This window comes from Bubalus bubalis, chromosome 7 (assembly GCF_019923935.1).
Source record: "Bubalus bubalis isolate 160015118507 breed Murrah chromosome 7, NDDB_SH_1, whole genome shotgun sequence".
Taxonomy (NCBI): domain Eukaryota; kingdom Metazoa; phylum Chordata; class Mammalia; order Artiodactyla; family Bovidae; genus Bubalus; species Bubalus bubalis.
This window is the reverse complement of record NC_059163.1, coordinates 58,662,504-58,677,543: the sequence shown is the minus strand read 5'-3', so window position 1 is coordinate 58,677,543 and position 15,040 is coordinate 58,662,504. Positions and strand designations below refer to the sequence as shown.

At 36.6% G+C, this 15,040-nt stretch overlaps 2 protein-coding genes across 2 annotated transcripts in view; both read right to left on the bottom strand.

The window, feature by feature from the left end:
• The window catches only part of SMIM14 (small integral membrane protein 14), a 61,486-nt gene that overhangs the window by 35,899 nt on the left and 10,547 nt on the right, over positions 1 to 15,040 (bottom strand). The window lies entirely within an intron of this gene.
• On the bottom strand, positions 227 to 440 carry LOC123465995 (40S ribosomal protein S29). The gene has a single exon (XM_045166301.1). It carries the CDS (start codon positions 396 to 398, stop codon positions 228 to 230), a length of 171 nt encoding a protein of 56 aa, XP_045022236.1. The 5' UTR covers positions 399 to 440; the 3' UTR covers position 227.

Sequence of the window (15,040 nt, the reverse complement as noted above, 5' to 3'; positions counted from 1 at the left end):
TCTCTTCCTCCCAGTACTAGGTAATCACTAACTGGCTCTCTGTCCCCATGAATTTGCCTATTATGAACAATTCATGTAAACGAAATCATACACTATATGGTCCTTTGTTATCTGAATTCTTTTTTTTTTTTTTTTGAAGTTTTGAAAACTTTTATTTTATATACAAAGAGCTAGTATTATTTCCGCCTAAGGTTGATGTGCTGGATGAGCCATCTAAGGAAGTTTGGTTAGTCCAACTTAATGAAGCCGATGTCCTTCGCATACTGGCGGAAACACTGGCGGCACATATTGAGGCCGTATTTCCGGATCAGACCGTGCCGGTTTGAGCAGACCCGGCAAGAGCGAGAACCCTGGCCGAATTTTCTCGGATGGCTCCAGTAGAGCTGCTGGTGACCCATGTTGCTTTCTCAGCTGCAACGAGGTAAAAGGGTGTTATCTGAATTCTTTAACCAAGAATAACTTGTTATTTATGGACAAACAAATTAAAGACACTTTAGCCCATAAAGCAGAGAAGTCAATGGCACCCTACTCCAGTACTCTTGCCTGGAAAATCCCATGGACGGAGGAGCCTGGTGGGCTGCAGTCCACGGGGTCGCTAAAAGTCAGACACGACTGAGCGACTTGACTTTCACTTTTCACTTTCATGCATTGGAGAAGGAAATGGCAACCCACTCCAGTGTTCTTGCCCGGAGAATCCCAGGGACGGGGGAGCCTGGTGGGCTGCCGTCTATGGGGTCGCACAGAGTCGGACACGACTGAAGTGACTTAGCATAGCATTAGCCCATAAAGAATCCACCTGCAATGCAGAAGATGCAGGTTTGATCCGATATCCCTGGGTCGGGAAGATCCCCTGGAAGAGGAAATGGTAGCCTACTGCAGCATTCTTGCCTGGGAGATCCCATGACAGGCTACAGTCCATGGGGTTGCAAAGAGTCAGACATGATTGAGCAACCAATGCTTTCACTTTTCATTCTAAAAAACAAACTTCAAAGGACTACTGTGTTGTTGGAAAAGACTCTTGAGAGTCCCTTGGACTGCAAGGAGATCAAACCAGTCAATCCTAAAGGAAATCAATCCTGAATATTCATTGGAAGGACTGATGCTGCAGTTGAAGCTTCAATAGTTTGACCACCGGATGCGAAAAGATGACTCATTAGAAAAGACCCTGATGCTGGGAAAGATTGAAGGCAGGAGGAGAAGGGGATGACAGAGGACGAGATGGCTGGATGGCATAACTGACTCAACAGACATGAGTTTGAGCAAGCTTCAGGAGATGGTGAAAGACAGGGAAATCCGGCATGCTGCAGTCTATGGGGTTGCAAAAAGTTGGACGTGACTGAGCAACTGAACAACAACTGTGTTATCATATGCCACAGTGGTAGTAATCCAAAATATAGTTTTCTATGAGAGATTATATATCCAAAAGTTTGATTTTTTATATATTGTCACTGAGAAAAGTTTCCTAGTTTACTGTCTGAGCTTTCTTAGTAAAAATCAGCCAAAATCTTCAGCTCTGTTTCTTAAAAGGTGCCATTTTAAACCATGGACTATTGAGAAATGGTAAAATAGTTGTCTATTTCTTTAAAGTGTGATGCATACATAAAGGACTGGAAGAAAATACATCAAATTTAATGAGTGATCAGTTCTGGAGAGGAGAATATAATTTGGAGGACAGACGTTCATTTTGTTAATTTTTAAACATTTCTTAATAATGCCTATGTACATATATATGAAAACTTTTAAAATATAGAAAAAATTAAATTTAAAAAGTCACTATATATAACCACAACCAGGTCACTGGGATGAATGTAGAAGAACATAATTCCAAGAAACTATAAAGGATCAGTAATTTTGACAGTTAAAGTGATATTCATTACTATAAGCCAAAAATACACTGTAAAGACAAAGAACTTAAAAAAAAAAACACCTTCAACACGTATCAGGGTTAATTTCCTTAATTTACAGATAGTTCTGAAAAATCAGTATGAAAATGGCAATCTAACAGATAAAAGGAGCAAAGAGCATGTTCACAAGGAAAACAGAACCAATAAGCAACTTCAAAATGGAAGAAGTGCAAATCTAAACATCACTTTTACCAGAAAATTGGAAATTTTACATGGATGACTTAGATATCCATATCCAAACAAACATGCAAAATTTTTGTATAAGGATGTCCACTGCAATGTTTTTTATAAGAGCAAAAAATATTAATTCAAAGTGTTTATCCATGTAGCTCTAATTAAATAAACAACAATATGAGTACATGAAGTCCTATACAGCTGTTGAAAAGAATGAGTTAATTTTCTATGTGATGATTTGGGGAAACATCCAAGATACACTGAGGTGAAATCAAGTCGCATAACAGTCAGGGAAAACCTATTTCCCATCTAGTATCTTCTAGCCTGAGCTAAGGGAAGTGGGTTTGGGGAGGGAAAGCGGAGTTCAAGGCAACCTAAGCTGGACAGTCTTACTCTCCAGAAGGTAGGAAATATCAAATACAAACTCTGACTACTTCAGTTTTGTCTGAGGCCACTCTGTGTCCATATGTTCTTTTAATTGATAAGCTTTCGATGTAGAGAAAACCCTGAAAATAAACATAATTTACCCTTATGTGTACATAAAGTTCAGCCTTGGAAGTCTAAAGGGCTCGGATTGTGCTGGGTGTGGACATACACAATATCCGCAGATATGGGTCCTTCCTCCTGCCCTCTCAGTGCCTTGCCAGGCCAATACAATGTTGGTTGAAATTAAAAGATATAACCATAACTCTTTTTTAAATAAAATTCAAATACTAAAAGTCCGATGTCTATCCAGTTCTATAGTCCCTTAACACAGAAATACTCTAAGAAAGTGCTAGCAAACTGACTTTTATGAAATGAAAGGAGACTTGTTTTTTAGCACCTATCAAAATTATAAAACAGCTATTTTTAGGTCTCTTTAATCTATTTGATTTACAAAATTAGACTCCACCACTACCCACCCCTCCAGACAAAAACACAGCTTGGGGGCAGGAGCCTATTTTCAGTCATCACTCTGTCTCTAAACACCTCCCTCTTTGCTTAAGCCATAGCAATGAACAAGTATTTTTTAATTTTGGACAATGTTTATTTTCTCTGTATCTATATATGCCAGGAACATGTAAATCAACTAGAATTTAAAAGTATCTGCTGGTCTTAATTAGCCACCAGTAAAATACGAAAATGCATTTACAAATAGGACATTTCTCAATAGTGCAATGCTTCTGTGGAAATTTCTGTATGTAAACTTGAGCTGTTCTATGTACTATTTTCAGTTAAGAGTTTCCACTTTAAAATTACTTTTTAAAAAAAAAATAGAATGGAAACAGTTATCTTTTGGCTAGGACCTCAGAACAAGCACCAATGCACATCAGCAGCTGAGTACTAGAGCAAAAACTCTACCCGATTCCACCCCATATTTAAACCCCTTGGTGGCCAAAGACATTAAGAAGCTGCTCTACCCTGGGCAAGACACAACTGGGCTACTGCATCAGAATTCTGATAAACTGGCCTAGAAGAGCCCTTTCATAGAAAGTAACTTAAAACAATGCTTTTGCTTTTCATGTTTCAGAGGAGTTATTTGCCTCCTCAATACACATCCCTAATGTGAGAACAATGCTAAATAACATCAAAGTAATGGGTTTGACCCTTGAAGACAACCAGTTTTACTCCAATTGGTCACAAAAGGCCAAAGTCATAAAAAATAAGAACAGTGCACTGAAGAAGTTCAAAATAACCTAGGAGAGGAGAGAAGTAAATACGGAACAGAAGAAATAGAAGTGGCCATGAATTGATAATTACTGAAGTTAAGTGATAGATATAAGAGAGCTTTTACACATTTCTACTTTCTTCTATTTTAGGATTTTCCATAACAAGCATTTAACTTATATATCACGTCAGTATTTTCCCACTATAATGAATATTAGTGATATTATGACTGGGTGTAAATTAAGCAACAGTTTACAGATGACTTTTTAATGCAGTATAAAGGATAAAACATATCTAAAGCTCTCAAACCATCCACTCTTCAACAACTCTCAGCACAGGAAAGCAGTAAAATCATCCACTCAGTATGCTGGGAGGGCAAACACAATTTCCCATATTCCTCAGATCCGGGTCATTTCCTCCACCAACTACAACTAATAAACCTTCCCCGGTAGACTTCAGCTGTAGTTAAATTGGTTGAGTCATCCTGTTTCTGTATGTGCTGAAGGAATTTTCCAGTGCTGTTAACCAATTTACTATCTGCGGTTAGAACCTTAAACACTCTAGCTCACACTAGGTAGGTTTAATTTACCTTAGTTCATCTTTGGGGAGTCAAATTCAATTGCCTGTTTATAACTTTGGAACAGATGAAAAAAGTAGACACTACTTTTTTATTACTGTGTTTTCTAGAATTATGCCATGGAATTGCATGCATGGAATATACAGGATTGATTCTTTAGGAAATAAAACTTTTTAAAAGTGGTTCCTGCTTAGGCCAAACACTCTTGGTAGCAAATATTTGTAAAACAGCAACATTATCAGTGTTACATATTTAGTATCAGTGGTCCCCCTGGAAGCACACAGAGTAAAATGGCAAATGTCAACCTTCCCATTTCTTGCTTCCCAATTCTCCTCCCTTTCCCCAGATGTACCATAGTTAACGGTCAAGTGTGACTACATTCAGGTCTTTTTATATGTATTTATATCCTTTTAAATATATATACACACACATCACTTTGGTAGGTTTTAGGGGATCATGTTATACATGTTCTGCAGCTTGCATTTGGGTAACATAAGTCTTGAAGACCTTTCAATATATAAAGCTCTACTTCATTCTTTTTAATGGTTACATAATACTCCAAAACATGAACACACAATTTTAGCATTTCTTTAGTAAAGATAATTTAGGGCCTTTCCAACATTTGTTACTATAATGTTGTAACAAACATCTCTGTGCCTGTATTTTGTAGGACTAAGTGAAAAAAAAAAAAAAGAAGAAATTTCTAAGTCTAAAGGCATTCACAAAAAGCCTTTACCAATTTCAATTCTATCAGAAGCACATAGTACATATTACTAATTGCACAGCATAGTAGTTAGCAATTCATACAATGTTACCATCACTAATAGTATAACAATACTTAGATATACCAAAAAAAAATTTCTTGCCAGAATGTCAGGCCCCAAAATATGTCTCATTGCTTTTATTACCCATGTAATGAGGCTGCACATCTTTTCAAGTTATTTCTTCTTTTTCAAACTTTTTGTCTAGTTGATTTTAGGAGCTCTTTATATTATTGAGTATTAATCCATTATATCACAGTAAGATTAAGAATGTGTTATAGGTTATTTGCTTCCTTTTCTTCTAGGAATCTACAAAACCAGATTTGTACGGGTCTCAGTTCAGTTCAGTCGCTCAGTTGTGTCCGACTCTTTGCGACCCCGTGTATTGCAGCACGCCAGGCCTCCCTGTCCATCACCAGCTCCCGGAGTTCACTCAAACTCACATGCATCGAGTCGGTGATGCCATCCAGCCATCTCATCCTCTGTCGTCCCCTTTTCCTCCTGCCCCCAATCCCTCCCAGCATCAGAGTCTTTTCCAATGAGTCAACTCTTCGCATGAGGTGGCCAAAGTATTGGAGTTTCAACTTCAACATCAGTCCTTCCAAAGAACACCCAGGACTGATCTCCTTCAGAATGGACTGGCTGGATCTCCTTGCAGTCCAAGGGACTCTCAAGAGTTTCTCCAACACCACAGTTCAAAAGCATCAATTCTTTGGCGCTCAGCCTTCTTCACAGTCCAACTTTCACATCCATACATGACTACTGGAAAAACCACAGCCTTGACTAGACAGACCTTTGTTGGCAAAGTAATGTTTCTGCTTTTGAATATGCTATCTAGGTTGGTCATAACTTTCCTTCTAAGGAGTAAGGGTCTTTTAATTTCATGGCTGCAGTCACCATCTGCAGTGATTCTGGAGCCCCAAAAAATAAAGTCTGACACTGTTTCCACTGTTTCCCTATCTATTTCCCATGAAGTGATGGGACCGGATGCCATGATCTTCGTTTTCTGAATGTTGAGCTTTAAGCCAACTTTTTCACTCTCCACTTTCACTTTCATCAAGAGGCTTTTGAGTTCCTCTTCCCTTTCTGCCATAAGGGTGGTGTCACCTGCATATCTGAAGTTATTGATATTTCTCCCAGCAATCTTGATTCTAGCTTGTGCTTCTTCCAGCCCAGCATTTCTCATGATGTACTCTGCATATAAGGGTCTATTTCCATTTAAATATTTATTTATTAGACTGTTAGCTAAAGAGTTAACAGAACTGTAAACCATAGAAAAATAGATCTAAAATCCCAAGAGCAATTAAAAATAACATCCAATGACACTGTGACATATTAGGAGAGTACTCTCATTTTCTTTAATGCTGTAACTAACACACTATCTTCTTCCAGGAACAAGCTGGAAGAACTGAAGGGTAACCATAAACCCTTGATTTTCTTTTGACAATTTTACTTCAGCTTTTTTACTTTGGAATTATTTGTTACTGTCATAATTGTTAAGGACTAAAAGGAAGTAAAAAAAATAAAATAAAATGTCTTCCAAGCCTAAAAATTTAGGTGGGAAGGCCTTTATATATTTGCATATGTGTGAGAGTTCATCTTGGTTTCTCTTACAGAAGAAACTATTTGGTTTGAATATATCTCTGCAAGAAGCTATTATCACCTAGGTTTCTTTTTTAAGAAATTATACTTTTTTAAAAAGAGGGTATTTTACAATACCTAGGGGTAATAAAAATTCCCAAAACATACTAAAATGTCAACATAGGTCTCAAGAATATAAAAGTTAATCTCATACTTCTGTAATAAACTGCTGTTGCTGCTGCTGCATCACTGCAGTCGTGTCTGACTCTGTGCAACCCCACCGATGGCAGCCCACCAGGCTCCCCCGTCCCTGGGATTCTCCAGGCAAGAGCACTGGAGTGGGCTGCCATTTCCTTCTCCAATGCATGAAAGTGAAAGTGAAGTTGCTCAGTCAGGTCCAACTCTTAGCAACACCATGGACTGCAGCCTACCAGGCTCCTCCGTCCATGGGATTTTCCAGTCAAGTAGTACTGGAGTGGGTTGCCACTGTCTTCTCCATAATACACTGCAAAATAGTAAATATTTATAAAGTATAACATAAAAGTACTTTTAACACAAAATGCTTAGGAGAACCAGTCATGAATTTTTAAAGCAAATAATTCATATGCTAGACTAACCCACAAAGAGTTCTCACATTAATTTGGAATGGAATTACCATTAGATGACTTTTACCTAAAATGGCCTTACTTGTTTACTTCTTGCTTTACCAATGGCTGCCAAATTTCCTTATCATATATACAGGTAAATGCAGTAAGAGGAAAAAATTTTAAAAGAATACAACAGGACTAAGAATGATGTGATCATAAGATATGAATAAAAGACAAACCCCTGAAGATGATTAAAAATGAAGGGCCAGTAAGCAAAATGTAAATAAATCTCTTAAGTCTCTAAGAGAAAAAGGAGTTAAAATAGCTAAAGAGTCTCTAAAAGACATTTAAAATAAGTAAAGACGAAGGGAAAAGATAATTCCCAAAAGAGGTGCTACAGCTAATTAACAAACATTTTAAAAGGTCACCCTAACTAATAAAATAAATGCAAATTAAAACGTAAACTTTCACCTAAAAAAACCCCAAAAAAGTACTATGAAAGTTTAGTCATGCATTGCTAGTCCTCCAGTTAACGGCCATAACCCTTCTGGAGTTTAATTTAGCAATATGTATCACTGACTCAATGGACTTGAGCCTGGGTGAACTCCGGGAGTTGGTAATGGACAGGGAGGCCTGGCGTGCTGCGATTCATGGGGTCGCAAAGAGTCGGACACGACTCAGCGACTGATCTGATCTGATCTGATCACGAATTACAGTTATGTAAAGTTTAAAAATAAAATAAAATTAAAAAAAAATATATAAAGTATTAAGTCACCACAAAAAAAAAAAAAAAATTCTATCAATGACATGTGTGTTATCTATGGTTTGCTTTAAAATACTCCCACAAAGGGAGAGGAAAGTAGGAGGGAAAGGGATAAATCTTACTTATAAAATTCCAAGTAGTATTAGATTTATCATGCTCTGGGAGGTGAAGCTTAATCCTACCCCACCCTTAAACATGGACTAGATTTCCTGATCCCTTCTAAAGGGTAGAATTCAGAAGAAGGTAACTTTACAGTAGAAAAACCTATCAAACACTCTCTTAACCACAAGATCAAGGTAAGCCTACAAAACAGAGGAGACAGACTAATATTACTTCCAGGCGATCCTAGGAAAGTCCTTATAAATGATAAAAAGAAATCGACTATTACTGATTTTACTTATCTTAAATTAGTAATATTGAGTAATATAATATTTTCTTTATATTTTTATTTATGTATTTATTGGCTGCATCACACAACCTGTGGGCTCTCAGTTCCTCAACCAGGGATCCAACTGGCATCCCCTACAGTGGAAGCATGGAGTCTTAACTACGGGACCATCAAGGAAGTCCTGGGTAACGTACTATTAATTCCACCAACACTTCTTGTCCTTCAGAAACATTTTGGGATCGCCCTCCTTGAAATCCTACCAAGAAGTTTATAAATTAATATTGCTTTGAAGCAAGTACTGTGTATTAGGCTTCCCTGGTAGCTAAGATGGTAGAGAAACCGCCTGCAATGCAGGAGACCTGGGTTGGATCCCTGGGTGGGGAAGATCCCCTGGAGAAGGCAATGGCTACCCAAGGCATTTCTGTCCTTACATGCAAACATTTTAAACAACAAAATGTCAGCTTATCCTTGGATTCAATCTTGGATTCAATCCTCTCTTAAAAAAAAAAAAAAAAAAAAAAATCAAAAGAAGAAAAAAACAAGAGCAATCATTTCTAAGAACCTCAAAATACCGAAACTTGACTTTTCCTTTATTTTTCTCAAGATTGAATTATAAAAATATGTACCCTTATTTAACCTCCATACTCTTGCCAATCTCTCATTTCCCCTCTTCTTCAATAAAGGTTAGTTCCCTGCTCCTGCTTCCAAGAGCAATATTACTAAGAAATTCATATCCCTTATAAGAGATGAGTCAGAAACCCAGTATGCTCAATATGAAATTCTTGTGGTTAAGGGGGGAAAAGTATGTAGAAGTATTATGTGGCCAGCATTTAAATCTATGGGAGAAGTATTCTACATTAAAATGACTATACCAGTTCTGTTAAGGTTATCAGATGTTTTTTCTTGTTTTCCTAATTTTCTATATTTTACTTTTAAAATTGAATCACATATTTACATATGGGTATGCAAATCTGTCACATATATATAAACATAGATAAATGTAAACAAAAGATTCTATCCAAAATAAATACTAAAGGTTGATGCCAAACTTCCTTGCATTAATAACTTAAAGATAAATTTTCTTCTATGGACACTCGCCAATCATTTAAAACCATAAGAATTTAGTATTCAAAAATGATGTGACTGGTGGCCCAAGTGTCTAAGGGACAGAGATAGTAAGAAAACTTGTCACTGTATACTGCCTTTGTGTCTTCTGAGTGATTCAAAAAATATTAACTTTTCAAAAGAATAACTTTACCATGAGCATCCTGTTCTTCCCATACCAGAACCATTTGCTCTAGGGACAAACAATTACATCTCAACTTTTCTCTTGAACTGAACGTACTAAATTATCTTAAGCACACTATCTGACCTTCCATCATCACTGAATTTGTTAGCTAGCATTAATACATAAAAAATGGTATTCTAAACTCTGTAAATATATGTTACAAAAAAACCAAACCCCATTATCAGTGAGAAATAACCAAGTATATAAACAGATCATACAATGGATATTTCTAAAGTCAGCCTTTGCCCTAAATCTGAGGTAATCATTCTTTATAGTATACTAAAGACTAAGAACCACTGGTCTAGATATATAAAAACTTGTTTCTGGATTGGAAAGTACATAAGACTATACCCTCTGGCTCAGGGTGTAGCCAGTTTTCAATGTTTTACCTTTCCCTTCCTCTACTCATCCTCTGGTGGAAGTATTAACAATTAAAGAGGATCAAAATGCTGTAACAACCGGAGTATGCGTCACAAGCTACTAATGTTGGTATAATGTTTTGGTAACATCTGGTCAATTGAGTTTAAAATAAAAGCAAATGGGAATTCATTTTAAAAATACACATATAACAAGGAAAATAAAGGAAAACAGATGAGAACTAGACTAGGTTTTTTTAAAGTGTTTTCCCAAGACTCATTCAGAATCAAAGACATCTGGATACATTTCATAGGTGGGAAGCAGAAAAAAGAGGGTGGAGGGAGGAGAGAGATAAGCGATAATATTAAAACTCAGTAAACAGGAAAACAATTCCTTTTTCTAGAATTTTCCGAACATACCAACCACAAAGTGTATTTATATATCAAAACTTGAATTACAAATAAATGAGGGGATCAACAGTTTAATAAATGCTAGGAATGTACAAAGTACATGCTAAGAATGCCTTCTAGCAATTAAGGAAAAAAAAAAGCCCCTAAGTGATTCTAGAAGACAAATTTAGGTGAGTATTTGATCTTTAATGGCAGAACAATGAAAAATATCAACAAACTTACAACATAATATATGCATTAAAAAATCTCAAATACAATTACAACAGCCAAAGAATAGGGGAAAAAATCACACTCCACTAACATGATAAGCAAAGATTTCTTAATAACATAGAACATATGCAAACAGATTCTTAAAGTGGGAACTGCACTGGAGATTACAAACTATAATTTTATGGCAATATGAATTCAGAAATTAAAAAGTGTTCATGACCTTTGAATAATTCCACTTCTAAGGTTCTATCATTTTTTTTTTTAATCTGAAATACAAAGACCTATGTACTAAGATGGTTATCACAGCTTTATCACAGTGAAAAACTGGAAACAGTCTAAATGTCTGGCTGGTGACTCAGTGGTAAAGAATCTGCCTGCCAATGGAGGAGATACAGGAGACTCGGGTTCAATGCCTAGGCCGGGAAGATCCCCTGGAGGAGGAAATGGCTACCCACTCCAGTATTCTTGCCTGGGAAATCTCATGGACAGAGGAGCCTGGTGGGATGCAGTCCATGGGGCTGCAAAGAGTTGGATGTGACTTAGCAACTAACAACAGCAACAAAAAATGTCTGGCTAAAAGGAAATGCTTAAATTAAGATACATACTGTGAAGTATTATGCAGCCAAATGCTTCATCTTCTTTCATAATGACATGGGGAAATAAGCACAACGTAATATTAAAATATATTAAAAAGGATATAAAAATAAGCAAAGTACATGCATATATTTTAAAACCACAAAAAAACACTTGAAAAAGTTGAAAGAAAACACAGGAAAACTAACATCGGGAATCTCTGAGTGACAAGATTTTACTTTTCATTCTGTATATTTTATCTTTCAATATCATAGAATTTTTTTTTTTTGCCAAACTGCAAGGCATGTGGGGTCTGAGTTCCCTGACCAGGGATCAAACTAGTACTTTCTGCATTGGAAGTCAGAATCTTAACCACTGGACCACCAGGGAAGTCCTTATCAAATAATGTGGCGTCCCTATCAAATAATAATTATATATTAACTTTTATTATAAATCAGGAAAAATGCTGAATGCAGCAAAACTAAGGAAAACTAACTCCAATTTTTCAATAAATAAATAGTAAAAAGTAAACAAAACTTCAAGAGATTGCAGGGATATGGTTACAGTTTAAGAAATTTTAGAGCTATCAATCAAATGCTGTATATAGACCTTGTTTGAATCTGGAAGCAAACAAACCTAGCAAAAGGACAATTATGATACAAACAAAAAGGAACTTTGAACACTGACTGGATTAAATGTCATTTAGGAAATTACCCTGCGTTAGCTTTTTTAACATAACTATAAATGTCAACTGTCACATCTGAAAGAGTCTTTATCTCTGAGAGATTTCACTATGTATTTCCAGTTAAAGAGATTTTTACGCCTGGGATCCAGGTGAAAATAACCCTGTAAAAGGGGAGGTGTGGATGAAATAAAAGTCATAAGTTCAGTACCTGCTGAAGCCAGCTGATGGATACATACAGATTCATGACCTGTTAGTACTAAAAATTTCAAGCATACCTCAGTTTTTCAGAAATACATTTTTATAGACAAACGAAAATTCTTCTGATTTCTCCCCATGCAAACAGAGGGCTCTTCTTGAGAAAGCAGGTATAACCAAGCCTAATTCAAGGTCAGAGGATGAAAACTATCTTTCTACTGTAATTTTAAGAAGGTGACTTATGATAAAATCACTTTTTCAATTAGTCCTATCTTTACAGTGATCAAGACAATGTCAAAATTCTTCCCACTTAAAAATAAAAACCCATAGCAAGGGCAAAATACAAAGTAACAATTTAGAATACATGCAATTTGTTTTTATAATACAGAAAATAGAGATGCTGTCAGTGAAATGAGGAACTCAGAAGTATTTTATACATTTTTACCTAAAAAGCATCAATGCTACTAACGTTCCAAAGTTATAAAAACCAAGAGAGTAAAACATACCAGAAACAGCTAAAACTGCCCCCCAGACATTCAGGAAGATTACCTTTGCATTTACTTTCTATTTTTAACCTTATTCCCAATTACAGGAATAATTACTCAACTCTAAAAATAATTTTTCTACAAACTCCTTTCTGAATCCGCTTTTGCCCAGTAGCCAATTAGAAAACTGATCAACCAATTAAGGAGACCTATCCCAAAACTCTGGCTACTTTTCATATTAAACAGGGAGAACAAAATATTTGCCTATCAATTTCAGTAATATTATATCATACACTAACATGTATAATTAGAAGTTCAGATTACTTTTATCAGATGACTCAACATCTTAATGTAATAAGGTGTTCAAATTCCCACAGATACAATATGTTTTTGCAACATACTCATTTGCTTTATTCTTTTATCAGAAATGGATCTCAATCAAAGTCATATCTAAAATAGTTATGCCTGCAGCTTTCTAACTACTTTCATATCTTAACAACAGCCCTTCCAACAAGTTAAGCAAGAAAATTATTCCTCTTTTAAAATGAGGAAAATAAGTTCAGATAAGCGAGCAATTTGACCATGATCACATTTCCATCCAGCATGAGAGAGACCGTGGACAGGAAGTCATAATGTAAATTCCTGACCAAGACTCATTGCACATCTGTTAGATATGACCAATCATGAAGGTTATACTTGTTTCACTCTCATAAAGACAACTTTAGAGCACTACAGAAATTAGATAACCATCAATTAACTTCCTAATGCTTCTTTTGAGTTACATACTTTTCTCTTAAACTACATTTGTAAGTCTGATTCTCTGATGGGAAGTGCGCAAGGAGAAAGGATGCAGTTTCAAGTTCAGATCAGTCAATCGTCATTTGGTAAAAACTAGGCTAAAATGCTGCCTGGGAGATTAAAGTCATTTTAAAATGTAAATGTTGAAATAAATCCATTATATTCCTTAAATACCACAATTCTCTGTGCTTAGGAGTTAAAACTTCCTGAGTTCTATCATGACAAATTTTTTAAATTTACATTAATAACCAAGCAATTACAGTTACAAATTCCTAATACTACTCCCTATTTGATCCAACAGGGTGACCCTATACTGTGTGTAAACAAAGAATGTTGCCTGCCATTCCAGTTCTTTAAGGATAAAATTATTAGCCACAATAGCTGCTGATCTTTAAGTACACAATGAAAGAATTTAGGGTGACACATTCTGTGTTTTGGATTAATGGACCCCTAGGTGGGCTTTCCTGGTAGCTCAGCTGGTAAAGAATCCTCCAGCAATGCAGGAGACCTGGGTTTGATTCCTGGGTTGGGAAGATCCCCAGGAGAAGGGATAGGTTACCCTATCCCTTCAGCTCCAGTATTCTTGGCTTCCCCAGTGGCTTAGATAGTAAAAAATCTGCCTGCAATGCAGGAGACCTGGGTTTGGTCCTTGGGTTGGGAAGATCCCCTGGAGAAGGGTATGGCAACCCACTCCAGTATTCTTGCCTGGAGAATCCCCATGGACAGAGAAGCCTGGCAAGCTACAGTCCATGGGGGAGCAAAGAGTGGGACACGACTGAGCAACTAAGCACAGCACAGCAGCACAGATAGTCGAAAGGCCTATCTAAGGAAGAATTCCAATGACCTCAGATTGTTGCATCTTCCCATGCACAGAAAAGCACTAAAATTGAGATATCTGATCCATGCAACTTCAGTAATCTTTCAACTGACTGTACATATAGATACCAGCTCCTCCAGTACCTTTGGAATGGTTCCTCAGAGCTAGCTGAGAGCCTATCTCCCGTGTTATTCCATGTCAGTAACACATGGAATAAACTCAACTCATGACTCTTGTGTTGTGCATTTTTTTTTCACATCGACAGGCCCATCCAGAATTAGCTATTTACAAGAGAAAAATAAAATAAAGACCACATCCGAAAATCCTATTATAAAACATTTTTACAGGATAACAGAAAGCTTAAATATATTCTTTCAGAGGGCATACTATTCAAAAGGAAGAGATGAGAGTAGGCTAGAAAGAATGACAACAAAATGTTCTTTCTTCATCAAGGAGAATGGGAATGTACAGAAAAAACAAGGTCAATATGACTAGGAGGCCTGTGCAAGATAGCACAGTATAGATTAGGTATGTATCAGAGGACGCTAAGTCTTCATTTATTCATATTTAACAAACCACAGCTTCATAAATGGTACTTTTAAAACACTGGGGATGCAGCAGTTCTCATTTACTCATTTAAAGAGAAAAAAAATTGAGGCCCTGAGAAAGTCAGTGACTTACCCAAAGTCACCCAGAAGAGCAGGGCTTCAAACCCCTGTCTTCTCTCACTTCTCCTTTCCTGAAAAGGATCTATCTGACAAGTCCCCAGGGGACTAGGTAGCTAGCAGAAGAGTTCAGAGGAGGATACAGAAGAAATAAAACATTAAGCCCTACCTCCAA